This window comes from Falco rusticolus, chromosome 11 (genome assembly GCF_015220075.1).
Source record: "Falco rusticolus isolate bFalRus1 chromosome 11, bFalRus1.pri, whole genome shotgun sequence".
Lineage (NCBI taxonomy): Eukaryota > Metazoa > Chordata > Aves > Falconiformes > Falconidae > Falco > Falco rusticolus.
The window spans coordinates 11,258,691-11,281,742 of NC_051197.1; the positions used below are offsets into that span (position 1 = coordinate 11,258,691).

The 23,052-nt window shown below is 40.3% G+C and overlaps 1 protein-coding gene across 2 annotated transcripts in view; it reads left to right on the plus strand.

Moving 5' to 3' along the window:
• TESK2 (testis associated actin remodelling kinase 2) overlaps positions 1 to 23,052 on the plus strand; it is an 84,772-nt gene that overhangs the window by 52,787 nt on the left and 8,933 nt on the right. The window contains exons 5-9 of one of the 2 annotated variants that reach the window (XM_037403686.1): positions 6,894 to 7,040; positions 17,463 to 17,545; positions 19,482 to 19,557; positions 21,171 to 21,254; positions 22,364 to 22,450. In XM_037403686.1, the coding sequence (XP_037259583.1) occupies positions 6,894 to 7,040; positions 17,463 to 17,545; positions 19,482 to 19,557; positions 21,171 to 21,254; positions 22,364 to 22,450 (477 nt within the window). The remainder of the gene's footprint in view (positions 1 to 6,893; positions 7,041 to 17,462; positions 17,546 to 19,481; positions 19,558 to 21,170; positions 21,255 to 22,363; positions 22,451 to 23,052) is intronic. The other variant, XM_037403687.1, reaches the window with a different exon arrangement.

The window sequence follows — 23,052 nt, forward strand, 5'->3', positions numbered from 1 at the left end:
CTTTAGGTTACAGACTTTTTTTCCCTTTGGTTTTCAGCAACCAAGGAGCAGGGAAGAAAAGTGGCCTTCAGGGGAAGACGTTTGGCTTTTCTTCTGTCCTTTCAATCAGGCTGTTTTTTCAAGCCACTTGAGCCCTTCTGGTCTCTCATGAAAAAGTTTTGAGTTTTGCTCTGAAACGTGCTTGCTTCACCTGCATGTTCTGACTTTCAGTACTTGTGGTTTGCTCCCTGGCAACATTAGTTTACCTGCTATCCAAAAATATACTTGTACAGCCCAAATTAAACATCCAACTTGTTCTGTTCTAATATGTAATTTATTTTGTTTGGTGCAATCAGTGTGTTAGATATGTAATGGAAATGGAGGGTTAGTGTTCAGAGATGCTTGGGTTAGGTGGTTTTGTAGATTTTTAAATGGGTTAAAAAAACCCCACCAAACCAAGTGGAGGTCTGTAAACTAACTTCAAAATTCAGTTTAATCTGGTAGTCAGTCTTGGTGTATCAACTCGTAGTATCTCTTATTGTAGCTTTGAACATTCTGCTACTGTCTTTTTTTCCCAGTTCTGCACAGTTGAAGCTAATGAAAACAGTTGGGGGAAACAGGGAAATTTCCAGTCCTCCCACAGTAGCTAATTATACCAGTTGTGGCAGAAGGGTACATTGGCTTGTTGTCTTGCAGCCAGAAGCCTTCAAAGTAGTCAGTGCTGAATGTTACAGATGACTGCTAAACATAACAAGAACCGAAGACTGGGTTTTGTCCTCCTTGTAATAGGTGGTTTAAAACTTTTTTAACTTCTGCAGAAAGCTGAGAGAGTGAAAAAGATCTCAGCTTTCTTTGATTAGGCGTGAGGGTTATCTTCTTACTTCCAGCATTAGAAACTATACAAATACACAGCTCTTGCCTCTTGACACTGCTTTAATGCGCTTGTCTCTGCAGTGGTGGTGTTTTGCTTTCCAGGCTTCCCTGTAGAGTCCAGCTACATAGTCTGCCTTTTGCTCTTGCATCTCCACACTGAAGGTGCTACAGCCACAATTCTGGTTTCTCTTTCCTCCTGCTTCTCTGCCTGCTTCCTTCATTGGGCTTCTCCAGTATATTAATTTGTTGCTATCTCAGTGTTTGTCTTACAGTGTTTGGGACCTCTGGGGCTCTTACTCTTTATTTACCTCATTTGGTCTGTCATCTTAAATGCACTCTCTACACCTACTTTTCTTAGCAACTTAGTGCATTGCCTTTGGCAACATGTGGGCTACTGTATAGGGGTGTCTTGTCGTTATTTGTTGCTTTTTAAATGGCAAACAGTGACATTTAAAGCTAGGTAAATACCAGGCCAACTTTTTTTCCTGGCTTTCCTGTGCAGTATCTAGTGGCTTATTTATATTAGACCTACATATTGGAAAAGTATTGGTTTTTAAAGTGGCATTGACAACTTTGCAATTCCCTTTGGTCTTCCCCCTCAGAACTGGCAATATTTGGAGTTTTTGTTTTTGAGCAATAACTGCTGGAATCATGTGGATCTGATGTGCCTTTTCTTTAAAAGCTTGTAGTTCTCATATTGGTATGTTCAAACCTTTTATTTTGAATAACTTGAATATTTTTGAAGGCTAAAATCTGACAGCTGAAGTTCAGTATTAGTGTCTTGAAATGAAGCATGTAATGCTATGTGTAAGTACCACTATACACTGAATTTCATTCTGTTCCTCATTTCATATGCTTGAGTCTGATAATGTGACTGCAAGTGTCTTGCAAGGAAGCAGTCCTATTGTCCTAAAGTTAAAAGAGTGTGTTTCCCTATGCCCTGACTGTTGTGTGGGAAGGGGTTATATACTGCTGCTTTTGCATTTTGTAGTATTAAGCTATAACATCAGAAGCCTCCTTGATGCTCTTGGATCCAGAAAGCACCTATGCTTGGCTGAGCTTCTGGGTAACTTGTCCTTCAAAGAAGCTGCTGCTCTCTTTCCTCATAAGGTTTGGGAGAACTGTAACAAATATAGTTTTGCTGAACTTCTGTTCTAGCAACAGAAGCATGAGCTCTTGTTCTGGATAAATCTGTAGGAAAATAATCTTTTTGTGAGTTAAAATGGTCTTTTAAGCAAATCTGTAGGAAAATAATCTTTTTGTGAGTTAAAATGGTCTTTTAAGCCCGTGTTCAATTTGCTGTGTTAAGTTGTGGTAAAAGTAAAAATAAACAACCCAAAGCAGTTAGTTTTAGACTCAGGCAACCAGATAAACTGACTTGGTGTATCCCGTTACATGACAAAAAACTAGCAGTAGGAATAATGGATAGCTGTTTCACTGCAACCTGATGATAGAGAGTTTGAAAAGGTCTGAACACTGCTCCATTTAGCCGTGAGGTCACTGTATGAAATGTAGTGTCCTTTGCTTTCATTGTCGGAGCCCAATCAGATCCATGCTCCAGTTGCTTGTATACTTAGGCAATGGTGAGTGTTGTTGTTGTAGAATAATGCTTAGAGATTATGTGTACGCTGTAGCCTTACTGTACCAGCACTGAAATGTTTCAGGGACAAAATAAAATCCAGTATTCTCTTTGGGAGAGGTGCATTTGCTGTCCTTTAGGATATTCTTACCACACACAGCTGGTTTGTGCCAGTAAGAGCTTGAGAACAATATTTTTCTTTCAGTTGCTTTGGCAATTAGGAAATAATGTCCATAATTTTGCGTCTATTCCAAAAAGGCATTGTTCAAGGACTCTGAAAAATAAATAGGCCATCAGGCTGGCTTTTGCATTATCAGCCTGAATGACTGGAAGAATTGGATTACTGATGTGACACTGAGGGAGCACTGACCTCTGTGTGGTGCTTGCCTTGGGGACAATTCAGGACTCTATGTGCAAATATTACCTGCTGGCCAGCTAAAATCGGAGATCAACTAGAGTCTTCAAGAAGTCTATAGGAAAATCTTAGTTCAGTTGTTCACTTGATGATTAGCCTGCTGTGCTTCACCGAAGTATACTAGAAGTGAGAGCCAAAACCAGAACTCACATCTCCAGTAAATGAGGTCTGAGCACTTGCCAGGTGGCAGTTTCGTATAGGAGGTCTAGTGGGTTTTATGTATGTGCTAGAGGCAGGTTTGATTCTTGCTCTTGCAGCTCATGCATGTGGTGCCACAGAATCACGTGGTTGGGGTTGGAAGGGACCACTGGAGATCATCTAGCCCACTCCCCCTGATAAAGCAGGTTCACCTAGAGCAGGTTGCACAGGATCACATCCACTTGGGTGTTGAGTCTTTACAGTGAAGGAGACTCCACAACCTCTCTGGCCAGCCTGTTCCAGTGCTCTGTCACCCTCGTAGTAAAGTTTTTCTTTACTTTGTGTTCCAGTTTATGCCTGTTGCCTCTTGTCCTGTCACTGGGCACCCCTGAAAAGAGTCTGGCCCCATCCTTTTGACACCCACCCTTAAGATATTTATATGCATTTATAAGATCCCCTCTCAATCTTCTCCAGGCAAAACAGGCCCAGCTCTCTCAACTTTTCCTCATCAGAGATGCTCCAGTCCCCTCATCATCTTCATAGCCCTTCGTGTCCTATGTGTGTTGGTTTTTACCCAGCCAATGCTAGAATCCAGTCCTTGCAGCTGAGATGGGTGAATGATCCTGGAAGCCAATTTGACTGGAAGGGCGCAGGGAGAACAGATGTATTAGATGCACTTAACGAATACAGCAGCAGTGGATCAAATCAGTAGGCTACCTGACTGAAGAGGAAAGCATGAGCGTGCTCAAAGTAGTAGTTAACTATTGTCACATTTCAGTATGTATGTCAATACTCTTCTTGGAAGCTTGCTGTATTTTATTAGCATATCTGGAGCAATTACTGTCATGGTATGGCACAGTGTAACCCTAACCAAAATGGAAAGCCAGGCCAGCAATTGATTGCCTTCCCACTTGCATTCTCCTACCAATGCATTCAAGTATGGTTGCACTGTATACTGCTCAGTCAGAAAGGTGAAATGGTTTGAGATAATTGATAAGTGTCACTTTCTATTTGGGTTATTGAGCTAGGTGCTTTAGTGCCTTCTGTTCCAGGTTGGTCACTAATGTTCTGATTTGAACATAACTGGATGAGAAGTGCTGCTCACACTTTTCCAAGGAGTCTGGGAATACATATGAAGTTAATGGAGAAAACTTACTCAGCATTTTTTTCTTAAGCATGCTAACAACTTGTGATTTAAAAAAAAATAAATATTCAAATTACATTGAGCAGTGGGTTGTTTTTTTGTTTTATTTTAATGCTCTGTAAGGTCATCTAGCTCCCTTAGGGGTTCAAATAAAAGAAACGAGAAAGAAAGATCAAAGCTGGAAAAGTACAAAGCAGCATTGTTTCCACAGAGTTGCAGCCAACCTGACTTAATGTTGTAGTTGAGTCTTGAAAATCTCCAAGGATGGAGATTGCATAGCCTCTGAGTGACCTGTTCCAGAGCTTCTCTGCTCTCCTGACACACAAACTCCTAGCGTAAGGGACAGGTTGTTTTGGACCTCTGGCTTGCACCAGCCTGCAATTTCTAGTTTCCAGTGTAGTCATCTGATCAACTCCCTTCCCCCCACAGCTGCAGTGCCTGGGCTTATACCAGTCCTAAACGTTTGATTTTTATTGTTGCTGTGTTAAGTCTTGTTTGCCTTTGATTTTGGAGAGGGCCCTGTGAGCATTTTATTTTGCAAAATTATATGCACTAAGCACAAATTTCTGAGTAATAAAATTATCTTGAATTCAACACCAAAGAGAATAGTATGATAGAAAATTTTACTACTGAAGAACAGGACAGTGCATTTTAGAATGTCAGTCAGATTACTCTCTAGAGTTCAAGAGCTTTCCTTGCCTAACTGTGAAATACAAATCCTTTTTGCCTGTTTAGCCTAGAAATAGGCAATATGAGAAGCATTCTGTTTATTATCTTATTTTTAAATCCTTTCCTGTATATCATTGCGCTCTTTCTCCTGCAGTTAGTCCAATGCAAAAGATATGAAACAGCATCTTGAAGAAGTCATGAGAACATGAAATTGCTAAATATTGGAGTATGTTCTAGACCCAGGCACCTTTTGTGGGATTGCCTGCTTTGATACGAGAAGGCAGTTGATATTGGCCCTAAAATCTGGCTCATAAGGGGCTAATTGTCTGTCATTCTTTGAAGAACATTGCAAAGAGGTAACTCTTGTGCTCACCCTTCGCCTTGATTGTTGCTTGAGGACAATGGGTGGATGTGCAGCACCATGATCAGGTCAAGGATTTGTATTTAAAAGGAGAAGAAGCGAATGCTGAGGGTGAGGGTGCTTTGTGCCTGCTGTGTCCATGTGCTGCACGGGTACCTCCCAGCTTGTCCAGCAGTCACCAGATCTTCCATGGAGAGAGAAGGGGGAGAGGGGTCGTGTCCTGGACTGCCAGTGAGATGTGCTGCTGTGCATGGGCTGGGATGAACCCAGTTCCCGAGGGATGTGCAGTGTAGCTGAGGGGAGCAGCGGAGCCCCATGCCAATTTGTGGTGCCCCCTCCTAGTAAGCTTTTTGACAGTTAAAATTAATTTGTGCATCATCTGCCTGAACAGTTTAGCCTCATTAAATAGTAACCTGGGAAACTTGTGTATCTGCTGAAAACTTGTTTTCAAAATTAACTGATGAGCTCAGAAGACAGGGCCTGACTGTAAGGAAGAAGCTGAGTTTTGTAGACTATCCAGGAGGTGAGCCATGACCCCCAGACTTGCTCGTGGTCTGGTTTGTATGTATGGTCTGAGGAGATAAGCTACACCCGCACGGTGCGTGATTCACATTGGCCTTGTGCCCCAGTGCCCAAGACACAAAGCAGCCCAACAAAATACAAGCAAGTTCAAAGTTTCTGAAATAATAAGAGCTGCAATTATGATTTAACATGATAATGGTGGCACATGTTTTATCTGGGTGAATGACACAGGAAAGTGCAAAGCCTCTTGAGAGAGAGAGAGTTGGAGAACTGTATGGCACGGAGGAGCAAAGCCAGTGCAGCCTGCCACAGCGTAGACCAGGCTTGGGAGAAAATTATCCTGTCTGCTTCGCGTGGATTTTCTTGAGAGGAGTCACTGCCAGGTTTTCCTTCTGGAGTTAGCTAGGTTTTTTTGCATTGTTGCTTGTGAGGGGACTGGGCGTGAAACAAGAAGCTACTCAAACATGGTGTAGCTGCTATTGTATTAAGGGTCTATACATAAAGCATAAGCCCAGCGTTGCTGTAATGATCGTCCGAGCAGTAGGGATACCCTTATCCCTGGGTTATACTATGTAGCATCATTTGGGTGCTGCTTTGTTTCACTGTCTATTGTAGCATTTCTCTTATACTTAACGTAGGTTCCTTTTGATGGGGGCTACCATTTGACAGGGCTGATGTGGTACTGAGCACAGTACGAATCAGATTGCTGATTAGGACCTGTAGATAGAGCATTACAAAAATGTAACTTACAGCAACATGTTGTAATATTTTTATTTGATGCTGCTTCAGTTTAGGGAATTGATATCAGGGAACTCGATCAGGCTCTGTGACCTACACTTGGATACTCAGCCCTCTCTTTATTGACTTACTCTGTATGAGAGCCAGCTCTTCATTCTTCTTGCCTTTATTTTCCTCACACTGAAATGAGAGGGTGCTATTATATTGTAGGTGTTTCTGAAGGGTCTGTTTAAATGCCTTGGAGTTAATTTGCTGGTGTCTGTTGCACGCATCTTTAATGTAAATGCCATCGGTATAGGTGATGAAGCTCAAGAAGCCTCTCTTGAGCTGCGAACTCTGTGCCTGCCTAGCCCTTATGAAAAAAAAAGTTTTTAATGTGTAGCTGAGCCGAGGACACTTTGTAATGATAAATTTTACGTTTCTGACAATACGTAAAGTTAAATAATTCATCACAAATGTTGCTTTGTCTTTTCAGTACATCAACTGTGGTAACCTGGAACAGCTATTAGACAGTAACCAACATCTGCCCTGGACAGTGAGGGTGAAACTGGCATATGACATTGCTATGGGAATCGGTTATCTTCACTATAAAGGCATTTTCCACCGAGACCTTACATCCAAGGTACTGTTTATAAAATTAAGGGAAGGTTTTAATGAAGGTACTATAAGTGGTTGTTTGGTTCCTTCTCCTTCCAGCAGAGAACAGCTGTTTTGTAAGGTATGATCTAAAATATTTTGAGAAATTAATTGAAACACAGTTTGTAGGATTAAAACTTTTCTCAAAACATGTTGATAGTTTGTATGGGAACTGGAGAAATAACGATTCTGAAGGAAGGTCACTCCTTAAATAAAATCAGATTAGGATTTCTCAGAAAGCAGCTGCAGTTTTTTAGTTCTGAGTTATGTTTCAGTAAAGTATTTAAATCCCTGGATAATTATGCATAACAATCTAACATTTGGAACAGGTCAGTCATATAAAGAACCCAGATTGAGGAGATTATTACAAACGTACTTTAAAATCTCCTTGTTGGTTTTGTTCCCCCATGTATTTAAAAAATCCTTTGCAGGAAGAGTGACCTTTCAATATGAATTCAGCATTAAGTGTTGTCCACAATCCTGATTTATATTTCTTTCATTTCTAAAGTCAGTGAGATCAGAACGGTTTACCTAAAATTTTCAAATTTCAGTTTCCTCCAGAATGATATTTCAGTGGCAAAGTTTTCAGTGGACATGAATACTATATATTTTTTTTTCAAACTGCTTTGATGACAATTTGTATAAATTTAGTTGGCTGAAGTAGCTAGCTAATTCAAGCTCAGCTAGAAATACTGAGCACTCGGCTCTCTGGACAGGTATCCCCAATATTCACACTGGGTCTTGCCATCCATTGCAGCGTGTGCCCAGGGCTTTGCTGTCCTGTCTGTCCTGTTGTCTGGAGCTAATGAGCTAGTTTAAGCTCAATGGAGACTTGCAACATCAAAATACTCCAAAACTGTTCAAGACATCTTCATCATGTCACTTCTGGATACTTTTGATTGAAGAATGTTGTAGTAGCCTAGAAGGAACTATTTTTTAAAGATAAGAAACGGCTGTTAAAAATAAAGACATGGCATATCATATTTGCAACTGTGTGACTACTAGTCTGCCATCCAGTTTTAGTTTTTTTTTTTTTTTTTAAAGCTACCTGAGTGCAGTGTTAAATAGATGAAGAATGTGGTTTAGCTAAGGTGAAAAAAAATATTCAACTAGTAGGTAAAAGAAATATTTCAGTGAAGTCATAAAATACTTCCTTGGGTGTCCATTCAAGTGAAAGGTGCTGAATTCTGCAGGGAAGAATATCAAATTTATGAAAAATGCTCAGACTTGGAGTCATGTCACTTTGACATGATACACTCAGAAAGCTCCATTTCAGTCACTTTGGAGTTTGGAGATAACAGATGCATAAAAAGCCCTGAAAAGATAACTTAGTGTTGTTCTGTCCATCCCATCCCGCCTCCCCCACCCCCCTTTTTTTTTTTCCAGTTCAGGATGTATTAGTACATCTAAGAGTGGGGAAGTGGAGTTACTGCAAGGAATCAAAGTAACTAAGGAGAACTCTGTGCCTGCAGCATTTATCTTAACGTACTGTGATGGCTAGTCATATGAAAATCCATTTCCTGAGACATCTGTGAATGCCTTTGTTCAAAACTTTACATAATTGTATGTCATTCTCTGGAGCTGCCCTACCACTGCTTCAATGTTATCTATTGTTGAATGTCAATTGTTTAGAAAACCCACCCGCTGGGAGGAGTGCATGATTTCACTGCAATAGCAAACTCATTGGTGGCCACAGGAAGTAGTAAGGGCTATTTAAAAACAACAAACCAAACCAAACCCAAAGAACTTACTAGCAGTTGTGCTATATTTGGATGGTTCTTAATATGAAAGTTATAGTATCTGTGTGGGTCACACTGGCAGCTGTCAGGATAAAAGTTTAACTCATCAGCTATATTTTTTATTTTCAAGTTTCTTGCATCATTGTTTTGCTTTGGATTTTATTTAAATTTAATTTTTTAAATTTGTTGAGGTGATGTATGCACTTGCTTGTTCTGTTTGGGAAGGTAAGTAGGTGAAACACCTGGCCTTAAATGTCGGGGTACTTGTGAATTTTATTACTGTATTGATGAAATGTACTTTAAAATTAAATCTGTTGGGCAAAATACTATCCTTTTTAGGTAGATGTTTTCCCTGCTGGCTGCCTAAGTTTTAAAGAAGTCACTTTGTTCCAAAGCAAAAGAATTAGGATAATAACCATATCAAAAACCTGTCACCAAAATGTTCAGCTCTCAGACTGTGGCTTTAGGCTACTGTTTGAGGACATGCCTTGTATTTTGCCAGGTTTGTACTGGTGGTGGGATGAGTAATCTTTCTTACTAGTCAACGTGTGAGCAAGCTGAAGAAAGATGTGATGGGCTTCTTCCTTGGGAGAGAGCTTGAGATTTGGCCTGAACCAGAGCAGATTCAATACTTTTCTATGTTGTCCTTTCTTCGGTAAACTTCAGGAATGGATGTGATGGCGTTATTAATAGAATGAAGGCAAAAACAAGGATTTAGATGTCTGAAAAAGTCAGAACACAGATTGAATTTGCGGGATGGGAGAGCTGAGGTACTTTTCTAAGAAACTTGCTGGCCTTGACTGAAGTATGAGCAGAATGAAGCCAAGCCTTTCTGTGCAGGAATGTCTCCATGCTTTACCTATTACACTGAACACTGCAAATTAATCTGTGTAGTAAAATTTATATTAGAGGAATATTTGGGATTAATTTAGACCTGTACTTCTGCCTTTCTTCTGTTTCTGGTAAGCCTCTAATTCCTGCAGCTTCCTGGAACAGGTGGCGCAAGTACATGAAGCTTATTCTGTCGGTTATGGCAGCAGAGCTGTCTTGCTCTGCGAGTAGCATTATATGTGTCTATGTACTGGATGTGTACAAACTTAGAAGGAAAAGTTCTTGTCCCCTGCCAATCCAAGACTGAAAAATAAGTGGTTTTGACAATTAGTATACAGCAGGGTGATCTCTTTTCCTGATCGCACCGTGTAGAGAGTAGCAGAACAGCGATGATACTGCAGAAAGCCAGAGGGGAGAGTGGTAGAGAAGATGTAGGTCATTATAGTCGATGTGACAACCCACGGGGGATGTCAGCCCTGACATCCCACTAGGGCCTTTCCTGCTGCCCTTCTGTCAGAGAGGCAGTGTTTGTTAGAAGAGAGTGTGCTGCCCAGCCAGCCAGTACTTGTGTCGTGAGCAGCTCGGTCCTTGGGCTCTGGGCTACTGCTGTAGCTGACCAGGCTGATCTACCCTGACCGACAGCAGCAGCCTAACTGTCAGAAGATAAAAGTGGTCAGATGAGCTGTTTCCAGCCTGCAGATAGTAGATGTGTGGGCAGGGTGAGTTGTACATTTTGTAAGCCAGTAACTGCCATGTGCTCACTTTTGACATAAAGAGATTTACGCAGAGGTTAAGCCATAGATGGGTTATGACAGCCAGCCTTGCTGGCTCATTACCTGTCCCCTATCCATATCATTGCAAGCCCTGTGAATTGTTTTTTATGTGGGGCTCATTGTAATGTGCACAAGGAGAATTTGCATCCTGGAATTGTGAGAATTTTCTTCATCTTCCTGTGATTCTCAAGGAGCTCTGGTTATGAATTTTAACTCTGGAAGTCTTAGTCATAGAAGATGCAGTCATTAAAACAGAAATCATAATGTGAAACCTTGGAAGTGTTTCAACAGGAGCCAGTGGATTGTGGTAAAGTTTTTCTTAATCTGACTTGTTTTTGCAACATTCTGTCTGTTGTTACCTACAGTTGAAATAATAGTGTTTGGGAAGGCACAGGGAAGGAGTGTCCAGCCTGCAAAAAGACTATAGCAAATCCTTTTGTAACTCACCCCTCAAAACAACTATTTTACTACTACACAGAGGGTTCCTTCAGCAACTTGTTTACACTGTATTTGCATTACATTCAAACCCTGCTCTGGAAGCACTGTTGATTTTCTTGGCAGCTTATACCTGTGGCTGCCCTAATATCAGTGAATTTATTCTTACGTTATCTCAGAGATTAGGGAGATGAATGAACTCGGCCTTATCAGAACAGATTAAAAGCAAGAATATCGGTGAATATTTGATATGTGTTTTAAGACTTACTTTGGAGTATTTGGCATTCTACAGATGTTTAAGTTCAAGGCAGTATATGTTCACTGACCTCAGAGGCAGTTGGAAGCATTACAGCTCTTATAAAATAGTCAGGTTTGACCTCTGGAGGCAGAGAAAGCACAAGATTAGCAGCAATCTCTGAAAGATTTTGTTAAACTGACTTCCTTGTCACAGAATCCTCCTGTGATGCTGAGGAAGGCCAGGATCCAGATCCTGGGATGACATTGTAGTAGTCTTTAACTACAAGACAGAAGACCATCATTTCCAGCCCAGGCTTTCCTTTTCATCTCTTCGCAGCCTTTCTTTCACCCTACTGTTTCTGTGCCAAAGGAGTGGCCAGATTACTAAAAATAGTGGTCCAAGTGTTTTATGTACAGCCCCAATTCACTGTCAGTGTGAATCCATTGCGTGCACTAAAAGACATGGGTTGCAGGTGGGAAACTGTGTGATCATGTAATTAAGGACTTTACCTGAATGTGTGTGTGTAAGGGAAAGAATGACAGTTCTCACAGGTAGTTTTACATCCCGTCTTTTGTACAATATTAATTATTTGATGTAGTGTACGTTGTATGCAATTTCCTACCAGTTTGGGGGGGGGGGGGGAAGGAAAAAACCAGTGGCATTATGCAATTCATTTACAGGGTTAGAAGCTCGAGATTCATGGCAGAGGTGTCTGCTGCTTTAATTAATATAAAACTAATACGTGAAGTCTTTTTAATTAGTACCTATTGCTACTGTTAATTAGTATTACTAATACATGTTGCCTGTTTTTGCTGTAGAGGAGGAATAGAGGAACAAGAGAGATTCCTCGGCAGTGAGAAGCAAACATCTGCCCATTTTTTCCAAGACCAATCGTATCTACTCTGTGACTGTCCAGTCCTTTCCACTAGCATACAATGCCAGCCTCTGGTCAGACTTTGCATCGTTGTTCCAAAGATTTTCCTCTTTCTTTTGCTCCTGGTTCCTGACCCTTAACGTTATTGTTCAGTCTCCTTGTCTGGCTGACTGCAGTTACCCTCTGCTTGATTCTTTATCCAAGCTATCTTTCTGCATTCTGGTCTTCAGTATATGTTTAGCCATTTCTAGCTCTCCCCCTGTTCTGCTGCTCCAGGCTACCTCTGCTTCCCTACCACCACCACCTGTTTGCTGTGCCTGCAGTTCTTATGTCCTGGTAATAGTCTTCAGGTTTTTTTCCCATCTCAATAATTTAGCTCCAGAATGTTGTCTTGTGCCTGCCAGCCCCTAGCTTGGACTCCTGCTCTGTCTTGTCACCTTATTCACTCTTCCAAATTCCTCACACAGCATGTGTCCTGTCCTAGTTTACTTTTTGTAGGGGTGGCAAAAGGTGCATCTGATACAGAGATCTTGTCATGTTTCAAGTTGAGAATGTGCCAAATCTGGTGTGACCATAGGCTAATGTTTTTGAGGATTTTTTTATTTTCATTATTTCAAAATTTGCTTGCAACACGTATTCTAAGTTTGTTCTCCCAAGCAGCTGAGCTGTCTTAGCTGAATACCCCCCTTTCCAAAACCCCACTACCAAAGCTCTTGATTAAAAACAGAGGTAACTCCCCCCCCCAATGCCTTCTAGATTTGCAGAATTATGTCCAATTGAAAACAAGGTCTTACAATCAATAGTAGGTTGTGAGCAGCTCTAGGGAACATTGTGAGCTCTATTGATGATAAAATCTATAAGAAATTCTAATCTCTGGGTATATAGATGGATATATACACACACATGCGTACGTGTGTGTATTCTTGCCAACATCTGTTTTGACTTCACAGTAAATGTGTAATGGCTCACCGTTCTTTCATCGAGAGGAGTAGTCTCAGTTACTATGGGATGGAATCATGCATGTAAGCAATTACTGTGGATTATCTGATGTAACATAAATTCACTGCCTTTGGGCTTGAAAGTGACATACCCTGACTTCCTACCTTGTATGCTGTTTGCTTGTTTAACACAAAATAAAACCCAGGCAATGAACAGAACTTTTGTCTGGTGAGGCTCATACTTGCTGCTGTGGTTGTAAGGTCATCTTTGTGCTAGAGCAAGCTCTTGCCTGGGTATTTTGCACTGCAGGGGAGGCCTTGCACTGTAAAAATTAGCTGTCACAGATGTTTGTTTCCAATGACAGTCACAATACTAAACTGTTACTGGTACCTTGGGACCCAAATGGAGCCCATTCCCTAAACATAATGGTTGTAGTTTCAAAAAGTATCTAGTATTGTAAACTTTCTGTTGTACATTTAATTGTCAATGGTGTTTCTCCTAGGGGATAGCACTTCAAAAACAACTGATACATCTTATTGGCCTTTAAGTATTTTAGTTCGGTAACGGTCATCAGAGGGTTCTGCAGTAGCATTCCTGTGTTTTCTGGAGTGCAGTAAAATCTCTGAGGAGTTGAGCTTGTATGTCATATTGTAAAATAAAACGATGGGGTTTCTTTATCTAAGCAACTTATTTTTAACTCAAACTCTTGAGTCTATTTTCATTTTTGTTTATGTAAAAGGGAGAATAGAATATTGCATTCATCTTAGTAGGATTATGCTGTGCAAAGCAGATGTTAAGCTCCTGTTACACACAAAGGGGGCTTTATGTTCTTTCACATCTGTCTCTGCATAAACAGCTCTGTTAACTCTTTAGGGCTCATGTACAAGGCTCATGTAATAGCGCCTTGCTTCTATTAAGACACTGCCTTAGAAAGGACTGATGGGGTCCCCATTTCAGGGGAGAAAAACCCTCAAGAACCCAACTGAAGTCAAATACTGTCCTTTTTGAACATGGGAGCTGACAAAGGAAAGAACATCTCTGTCTGTAGAGGTCCCAAAAAGAAAGCTTGGGAAGGTCATCATGTTTCATTGCTTTGCAGCTTATACAATTAGTGCAATAGTAAGTTGAAAGTGTATTCCTAAAGCCCATGTTGAAAGGCTGCTTGGCATTTCATCTTATAGGCAGTTCCTGAGAGGCTCTTTGCACTAGAGGGGGATTTGAACTCTTGTGTCTCTGTGCCAAAATCCATTAATGAAACTTCTTCATACCAAATTGATAGACGTAGTTTCTTTTTTGTAGAAACTGAGAAGTATCATTGTCAGAAGAAACAGTGCAGTATGCGGTATGGTACTTTTCCTACTAAGCTACCACCTCTAGCTTAAATGTAAAAGCTCTTTTTAACCTTTTAGTCCCTAATGAAGCTTTGTCCCTTTTTTGATCCTGATTTATCTTGGCAGTAGAATGTGAATGCTTAGAAAAGTCTTTCACTGAGTGTACGTGAACTACCAGTTCCTGTGAGGTGTCTTAAGTCACCTTTTTATGAATTGCATCTTAAATCTGGTAACTGAATTATCCGTGCTGTGGATTTGGTGCAGTGTTGTGTAACCGCTTTACTGGGGTGGGAAGGGTGGAATTGGAATATGGTGGTGCTGGATGTTGGCCTTGAGCACTTGGGGAACCTCAGCACAGAATGAAGCATCACCATCTGCAAAACCACCCTGAATGAGCAGTACAGGCTTGAAAGGTGACATCTGACCACCCTAGTATCCATGGAAGGGGTTTACTACTCGTTTTGGTAGGAGTAGGCTTCAGTCTTTTCTGGGTTCCAGGAAATTGGTGCTTAGCTACATAAATTTGCACCATTTGAATTAAATCAGTTTAGTTTCACTACAGTGAACATTTGTAGTGACGCTGGCATTTTTTTGTCTGGCACATGTCGCCTGCCCATGGCTGATTTAAGTGTGAATAAAAAAGTCACTCTCTACTGGGTTTAAATTCACACTCAGCACTTCTTCATATGCAGACAAAAGACAAGCTTCCACTAATGAGAGAGAATAGTTTAGCCGCCTTCTTTGTCATTTAACATTGTGCAGCCCACCACAACAGAACAATTCATCAGCATTTTATAGCAGAAATGTTGCCCTCTGCTTTCCCCCCTTGCCATGGTGTACTGGCCTCTCCTGCAGGACCTCTGGACCCCACAGCGGTGGGGTGTCTGCTCTGTTTGGTTTCTCGAAAGGTCTGCACTGAAAGGGAACCTTGCTTTGCTGCAGGCAGCTCCTGCTCATCTGGGAAGGAGCTCAGAGCTGTCAAGTAGCATTACTTGGCAGCTAGACGGGATGCGCCATTGGCTTAATTTATGATTTATCTAGGAATAATCTACTCGTATAATAGTTGAGTGCTGTACCTGAGAGCTGGGACTGCCTGAGGCTTGGTGGGGGGTAAGATTGTTCATGTTCAGCTGGTGATGTATTGCTGTCTAATGGAATGTGGTCATATACTGGTAAGAAGCTGAAGGAAAATTTGCTTTGAGGATGATGTTGTGTTTCAGTCTCCTTTTGGTATCAAAGCATTCCTGTAAATTATTGCAGATATTAAGGTCAGTAGCAATGTTTCTACAGTTTTTTGTTACGCTGAAAATTGTTCTTAGTCTGGATTTAAGTGTTCTTTTGAAATTTTAGAGACCAGGGTTTATTGGAGAATAACCCTAATCAAAAAAACCCAGAAGGCAAAATGGACTACTGCAGTTTTGCTACTCAAAATGAACAAAATGTAAATAGTCAAAGGTAATGCAAGAAGGAAATCTAGATTTTAAAACTTGTTCTTTTATGAATCGTATAGTTTGGTTATTTTTTTAATGTCAAATTACGAATAATCTTTAATTGCTAAGAAATTTATGGCAGAAAATAACCTGATATTTTGCTGCATGAAGTAGTGTCAGCATTCTTGTACACTGCAAAATCTCTGGTGTCCTCATGGACTTGTTTCTGTGTGGTACACAATGAAATTCCACTTGTCTGAATCACTAAGATTTTTCAGAAAAGTTTTATCCTTCTCAGTTGTAAGTCCACTTACCAAATATTTAAACAGAGGCAAGCTGAATGAATGTGCTCTTTGATAAAAGATAACAAAGGCCATAACTGAGAAGCTTTGCAGCTCTTTGGGCAAGCATAGTTGATTTAACTTTGTACATGTTTACGAATCTCCAAACTAACTGTACTTATGCTCGAGTCATGCTAAACAAATAAAACTTTGAATCTCAGGAGCCTGGCCTGTGTTCAAGAGGCTGGCATTGCATGTTCTTTACATGATTGCAGGAGTGGCTTGCTTAACCTTTTAATTGGCAGAAAGAAAACTCACTTCATGGCCTGAGCCAGAGTCATCCCTGAATAATGTAAACAGCGATGACCTGAACTTGATCTTTTAGACAAGGGACTCGCTTTTCTTGATAGTTGCATTATACAGGCAAGCTAATGCTCTGGGGACAGCAAGGGGCTTTTGTACATCCAAGCACAATAAAGCTAGAAAGTGTTTCCTGCTGTTTAGCTAATTAATGCAGGGTACCACTCTGTAGGAGTCGGCAGTGGTTTTGCTGCCTGTCGCTGCTATTGTACTGCCTGCAGAAGGATACAGAGCAAGGCGTGTGCTAACGGAATGAATTATCTGCCTTGCTCCACCTATTGCAGGACAGAAAAAAAAACCACGTAGGGAAGTCAGCTATCAATTAGTTTGGTGAGAAGGGAAAAGATGTGGTACTGGAATGATCAAAGCATATTTCTCAGAATTGTAAATAAATAACAAAAATAAATCTGTAATACCTTGTGTGTGATGTGATACAGTAGCCAGACCAGAATGATCTGTGTATGTCCTTAAATTGCTCTCCCTCCTGACACTGGAGGGCACCTCTGAAAGGAAAGGGTTGACAGCTTTTCCTTATTAGCCTTTTCCCTTAAATCATGTTTTACAATGTACTGTAGAATAAAGAATTTTACTTGAGACTTTAAAAGTACATATAACTTTGTCGCATCTTGTATTTTCTGATGGAAATTACTGCAAAGTAGTGAGTTCCTTTTCAGTAGTTAATGCAACAAAATATACAAAGGCATTTAGAGTCTGCTTTGTTCTTGTATGCTGGTCAGGTACAGGCAAATAGTAAAGGCAAAAGTTAAGGTGTCATGGTGAACAGCATGTGTCAAATACTTGAGCAGTAAGGGAGCTAAATCATCTCAATTTTTGCTAGAACCTAGCTGGGTATGTGCTGCCTGTGGCTGCTTGCTTTCTCAGCAAGTTTTTAAGTGGTTTATTAACTAAGGGTAAGGCTGTTTGCAGCATCTTAAGTTTGACAGACATGTGATTTTGCAGGGGGAAGGGTAGGGGAAAAGGTGGTTTCTTTCAGAGAAAAGCTTCCCATAGATGAATGTCTTCCAAACAGTATCTTTTAGTCTAGTTCCAGATTAAAAATAAATAAACAAATGGTATAGGGATTAAATTCCCAGACAATAACTCTTCTGGTGTTTTTTTTGTTTTGTTTTTTTTTTGTTGTTGTTTTTTTTAATTATTATTTTTGATTTGTTCCCAGAACTGCTTAATAAAACATGATGAGAACGGATACTCAGCAATAGTGGGAGACTTCGGTTTAGCAGAGAAAATTCCTGATCACAGGTACGTGAACTAATCAAAATACAGCAAGAGTTGCAGTGTGATTGCAGGCCAGAAGGATCACTGAGGCTATTGTTGCATGCTGAATCAAAATTAGCAAAAAATATCCTCAGTCTTCCATCTAGAATTGCAGGTTGGATGACCAAAACGCTCTAGCCTTAATTTTGATATTGTCCATTTTGATAGATTTAGTTGGTGACATTTATTCTTCAGAAATGCTCCAGTTGAGTAGAGGATTTACTCCAGCTTTTTAGTAGATCTTCTAAGTTAAAAAAAAATCCAAAAAACCCACCAAAACAAAAAACCACACAACAAAGCAAACAGAAAAATCAGCATTCTGAATTGGGATGATTTTGTAATAAATGTCCTCTGATAATTCCAAACAACTTTAATTAGCTTCTTTCCATTTTCATAAAAAATATTCAGTGGCATTCCAGTATTATTTTCTTTAACCTCTGTGTTAGTTGTTAAGATTCAGGTTTATAATAAAGAGATACTAAAATTACTGTCTAACAGTAGGTCGCCATTTTGCTTTCCCTAGGATGAAATTATAATCTTAACTCATTAGAGGAATGCATAGGTGACTGTCACAAGCTGTTGTCACAATTGGAAATAGTCCTTTTGTCATTCCTCCTTTAGGGAGATCAAGGACAAGGATGTCATTGTTCTCTTTGTATATTGACTTGTGTATTTCAGAGTATTCTGACTGTGAAATGTGCTTCTGCATAAAATAAATAAAAGCCTTCCAGCTCTTTTGACTGTAAAGGAAACAGTAAAAGTAGATCTCAGCTCTGCACTGTCTTTAAACTTTACACATCCTAAACATGTATCTTGGGAGGTCTGAAGGCTTGCATTGACATTGATGAAATACTGACCTAAAAACTTATTAAAGTGAACATCTTAATTTCGAAACTACTGATAATACAGCCAATGTGTATCTTGTGTGCTGCTGTGGACTCTCTGCCCCATAAGGTGCTGAAAGCTTCAGCTGTATTCCTAAGAACCCGTCACAAAATCAGGAGGGCACCACTTTAATACCCAGATGCCCTGAAAACAGAGAGTAAGTGATAGCTGAAGTTAAGGTAGCTTGATACTAAAACAAACAAGGTAATAAAATTGTTACATTAGGCACCATTCTGGTTTGATCTAGTCTTACTGCATTTGAAAATGGAGGTTGTTTCCAGTTTGCTGGCTAGCAAGCCATGCTATTTTGAGGCCTCTTTTTTTTTTTTTTTTTTTTTTTTTTTTTTTAATAGGTATTCATTCAGAGTCAGCTGGCTGGCAAGCTGGAAGCCTTTAAGGCCCCCGTATTCAGCCATATGGAAACATTACAGATTTTTCAAATCGGCTCTATTCTGATTACTTTTAATTTTTCCCTATTAAAGGATTTATCTGGTCAATCTTGGCTTTTTTTTTTTTAAATACCATTTGCAAGCAGGCTGTGCTGAATACTTTCAGAGCTGCTTATCTCTGAATATACATGCGGAGGTGGATACCTGCATGTCTTGCTGCATGGATGGAGAACCTGACATCTAGCCTGAAACTGCTGTCCATAAACGTTTAGATAAAGGAGCCAGCTCTGCCAAGAGTTTGGAAACCAAAACTATTGAACAGCCATGACCTTAAAATTTAAAAAATATTATTTTAAGTGGCCAGGCACTTGGAAACTGGAAATTAAATACGAGTAATTGATTGAAACATTATTTTTCTTTCACCTCCTCTTCCTGCTATTGAATGTTCCAGTGATTCCAGTGGGAAACCAGTGTAAAATACAGCATGCTTTGGAATCCAATTGTATCTACTTCATCTGGTGAAAGTTTCTGCAGATCCTTGGAGTTACAGAAAGTTAGTAGTGATGTCTGAGCATTTAATTAACGGTTCTTCTTGATGTTCCCCCACCCCACTCTCCTTTTCCCCTTTCTATCCCATATCTATGTAGTGAGAAGTTACCAGTGGTGGGTTCACCCTTCTGGATGGCACCAGAAGTTCTCAGAGATGAACCTTACAATGAAAAGGTAGGTACATGTTTCTCTTCAATAGTTATATAGAAGGTTTAGAATTTCCATAATATTAAACTTATTCTTTTCATTTGTGACATATCTGTACTCAGTAGGTCATTCGGACTGAGGGAGAGTTGAGTTGATTAGCTAGTATTTTTAATTCATAGTATGGATTCTTATACAAAAATAGAATTACCTTTACCATAATTCACTATTATGCTACTTTCGTTCTCAAACAGCCCGCGTGCAGAAATATGGTAATGGCTTGTTGGCCTAACACAACTTAATTTAACCAAGTCTCATGAGAAATGTAGTGGGATTGCTTCCCTGACCATACGTTAGTGAAATCTGGGTAGAAGTAAAAGGTCTGTATGTAAACTTGTACAATTCTTTTAATTAAAAAAATTTAAAACCCCCAACATTTCTCAAGGTAAGATACCCAAATAAAAATGTTCTCCAAAGGTATTTCTAAGTTTTCCTATATGCAGCATTGGAAAATGTTTCTTTCAGAGGAGGATGAGATCACGCTGGATTTTAGTAGTATTTTCAATCAAGCTGCTCTTTACATAGGATTTTCTCTCCCATGTGCAACATAGTCACTTCAGCCTTGCAAGCACAGCTTTTCTGTGATAAAGCCCACATCCTGTACCTTTTTATATCTAGTAGTCAATAATTACTACTTTAATTGGTGGTACTTTTAACTTGCAGGAAAGCAGTAGCTACCTCAGTAATGAATGCAGTAATTACCATTTCAAAGCTTTTTTAAGAGTTCCAATTGATCTAAATTAATAATAAAGTACCAAAATCTATGGTGCCACATTCTTCACTAACCCTAAGGCATGTAGGACTAAAGAGGAAGCAGGCCTCATACCTCATCAGCATGAAAAGTGACCTATAAGCCTGTGCAATATGTAAGGGATGAGGAATGCCAGCTTCTGCTCCGTAGACTTGTGTGCCATATTTTCCTAAATTTCATTACATGATAAATTCAGGTGGTTCAAAATCTGACGAACTGTGCAGCTCCAGGGGTAGTCAGGTGATTGCTAAGTGTCATGGAAATTTCAGTGGAAATTGATGCTGACAGTGTTAACTAGGTATCTCAAGCTTTGGGAAAGACACTTTTCTCCAGAGGTACTGAACTGTGAGAAGAGAAAAATGAATATTTTTCTTAAAACCAGCATTGATGTTCTGGATAAGCTGTGATCATGTGTATTCTAAACCTCTCTTTCTAGCCACAGTGATACATAGGCATATCATGTTTTGGCTATGCTTTTAATTACTCCCATTTGTAAGACATCAAATGCAACTTCACTATTCTTTGTGCAAGGAAGGATTTAATTATATTTTTTTTACATTGCGAAATTAAGAGTGGTTTGATGTTTTTGTTCTTGAAAGAGGTTTAGTTATTATTGCTGCTGTGCAACAAGAATGCTTTACTGTGAGCGTGTGTTCCTTCACATGGAAGATGTTAGCTATAATGCAGTTGCTTACTGCTGTAAGGCTGCGGTGTTTGTTTCGTTGTTTCATGATAACCATTTGGGGTAGGGAGAAACCCAGTGCCCGATAAGAACGCTGAGTATTCATAGCAGAACCATGTGGCTATTTATTTTTTTTTTTTTCTCTTTCAGGCGGATGTGTTCTCCTACGGTATAATTCTGTGTGAGATTATAGCAAGAATACAGGCAGATCCAGACTATCTCCCTCGCACAGAGGTAAGTGGTTGTGTTTGTGACATTGGTGGTGGGTGGTAGGTGTGCCACGATATGGCGGGCCTTTACAACTTTTGGCACTGCTGCCAAAGATACGGTGAATAGGTGTTACATGAAAAATAGCCTCTAAAAGGCTTTTGTTCTTCTGTGCTGTTATTGTAAGAAGCTCCACTGAAGATGCTTTCATAGAAACGTTGTCCAGCTGCAGCCCTCATGGGAAATCCTTTCTGCCCCTAACTGGCAGAACATTGAGAGCATTGCAGCGACCTTGCTTTTGTAGAGTGATTAGCTTGTGTAGACTTCTTGCCCAGCTCAGAGCAGCACTTTTGGCACGCTGGACCCACTAAGCAGCCCCTCCTTGTGAAAGGGGCAGGAGCTATGTTAGCAGCAGCTAAAATATGCTCACCCTTATTTTTGCATGGGGTGTGTTAAGCACTGATCTGAGCTAGAATTGACTAATTAAATGAAATACTTATGTTCTTCAGTTGCCTTTTGGTTGAGTCCCATCTGCAGGGTAGCTTTTGCCCCTCTGTGTGGGGGGTCTTCCAAATTGTTTATCCACCTCCTGTTCTGAAAACACAGAATTGCTTAGGTCTTGAGCCGCGGCAGGTAAGAGATCCTGTTGTTTCTCTGCCCTTCAAATTTTTTAGAAGTGCATTTAATGAACTAGATAGTTTGTATTACCAGTCTACCATCCACTGAAAAATTAACCATTTTAATTGATAGATTTTCATCATAGTGAGGCCTCTGGTTTTATAGCAGGCTGTTAATCCACACTGTGAAAGTTACCATGATGAAACGCCATAGTATAAGATACTGCTTCCAGATCCGCACAGGCAGCTTTTCAAGTGCAATGGATTGCAGCTGAGTCCAGAAGAAGGATGGGATTCGAAGTCAGCTGATTCTCTTACAGATACCTTGTATCAAATAATCCCCATTGGGAATGCTGCAGTTTGGAGCGTGCGTGAAGTTTTCTCCAAAACCTCTGTATGTGGCTGCTGAGAGATGGTTTCATGGTTATTTCTGATAACTCCATGTAGGGACACCCTGAAAAGATGATGCTTTGGGCCAGACCTCTTTTATATCTCTATGCTGTGTTTTCATTTGTACAGAATTTTGGATTAGATTATGATGCCTTCCAGCACATGGTGGGAGACTGTCCCCCCGACTTCCTCCAGCTGGCCTTCAACTGCTGTAATGTGAGTATCTTAAGTGAATGGGTGAGGCCTAAACTGGAGTTCTCTAAATCCCCCTGGCTTTTCAAGATAGAGCTTAAAGTGTTTACAGAACAGACTTGAAGAGCCTACCTATAAAAGCAGTGTATATTCTGATAACCCAGAAAGTCCCTTGCAGTTTTGATAACCCTTCCTTTCCCCTTGCAAAAAGGTCTACTTTCAGTTTTTGCAATTCTGTGTTCTGTCATGCCAAACAAACAGGTCTGGCACACTGAACAGCTTCTTGCAGGCTGCTCAGGCTGATCATAACCAGTTGTGTGCTATTGATACCGGCTGGCCCTCAGGCTGACAAAATCCAGCTGTTATTGTGTACAGACCTACTGAGCTGTGAAGAAATAGTTCTGAGTTGTTCTCACAAGTGGAGGGGACAAACAAATCAAGTAAAACTTAAGGCTCCCCAGCAACTATAAACCTACTTGTGCAAATACTTGTAATCATGTATGATCATACAAAAAGCCTACCAGCACAAGCTGTGGACAACTGCTGCCTTGAGGAAGAATGTTCTATTCCATTTGAGCAGGATCTGGACTGCTCAGGGATGGAAGAAGCAAATGTTGCTCAGAGTC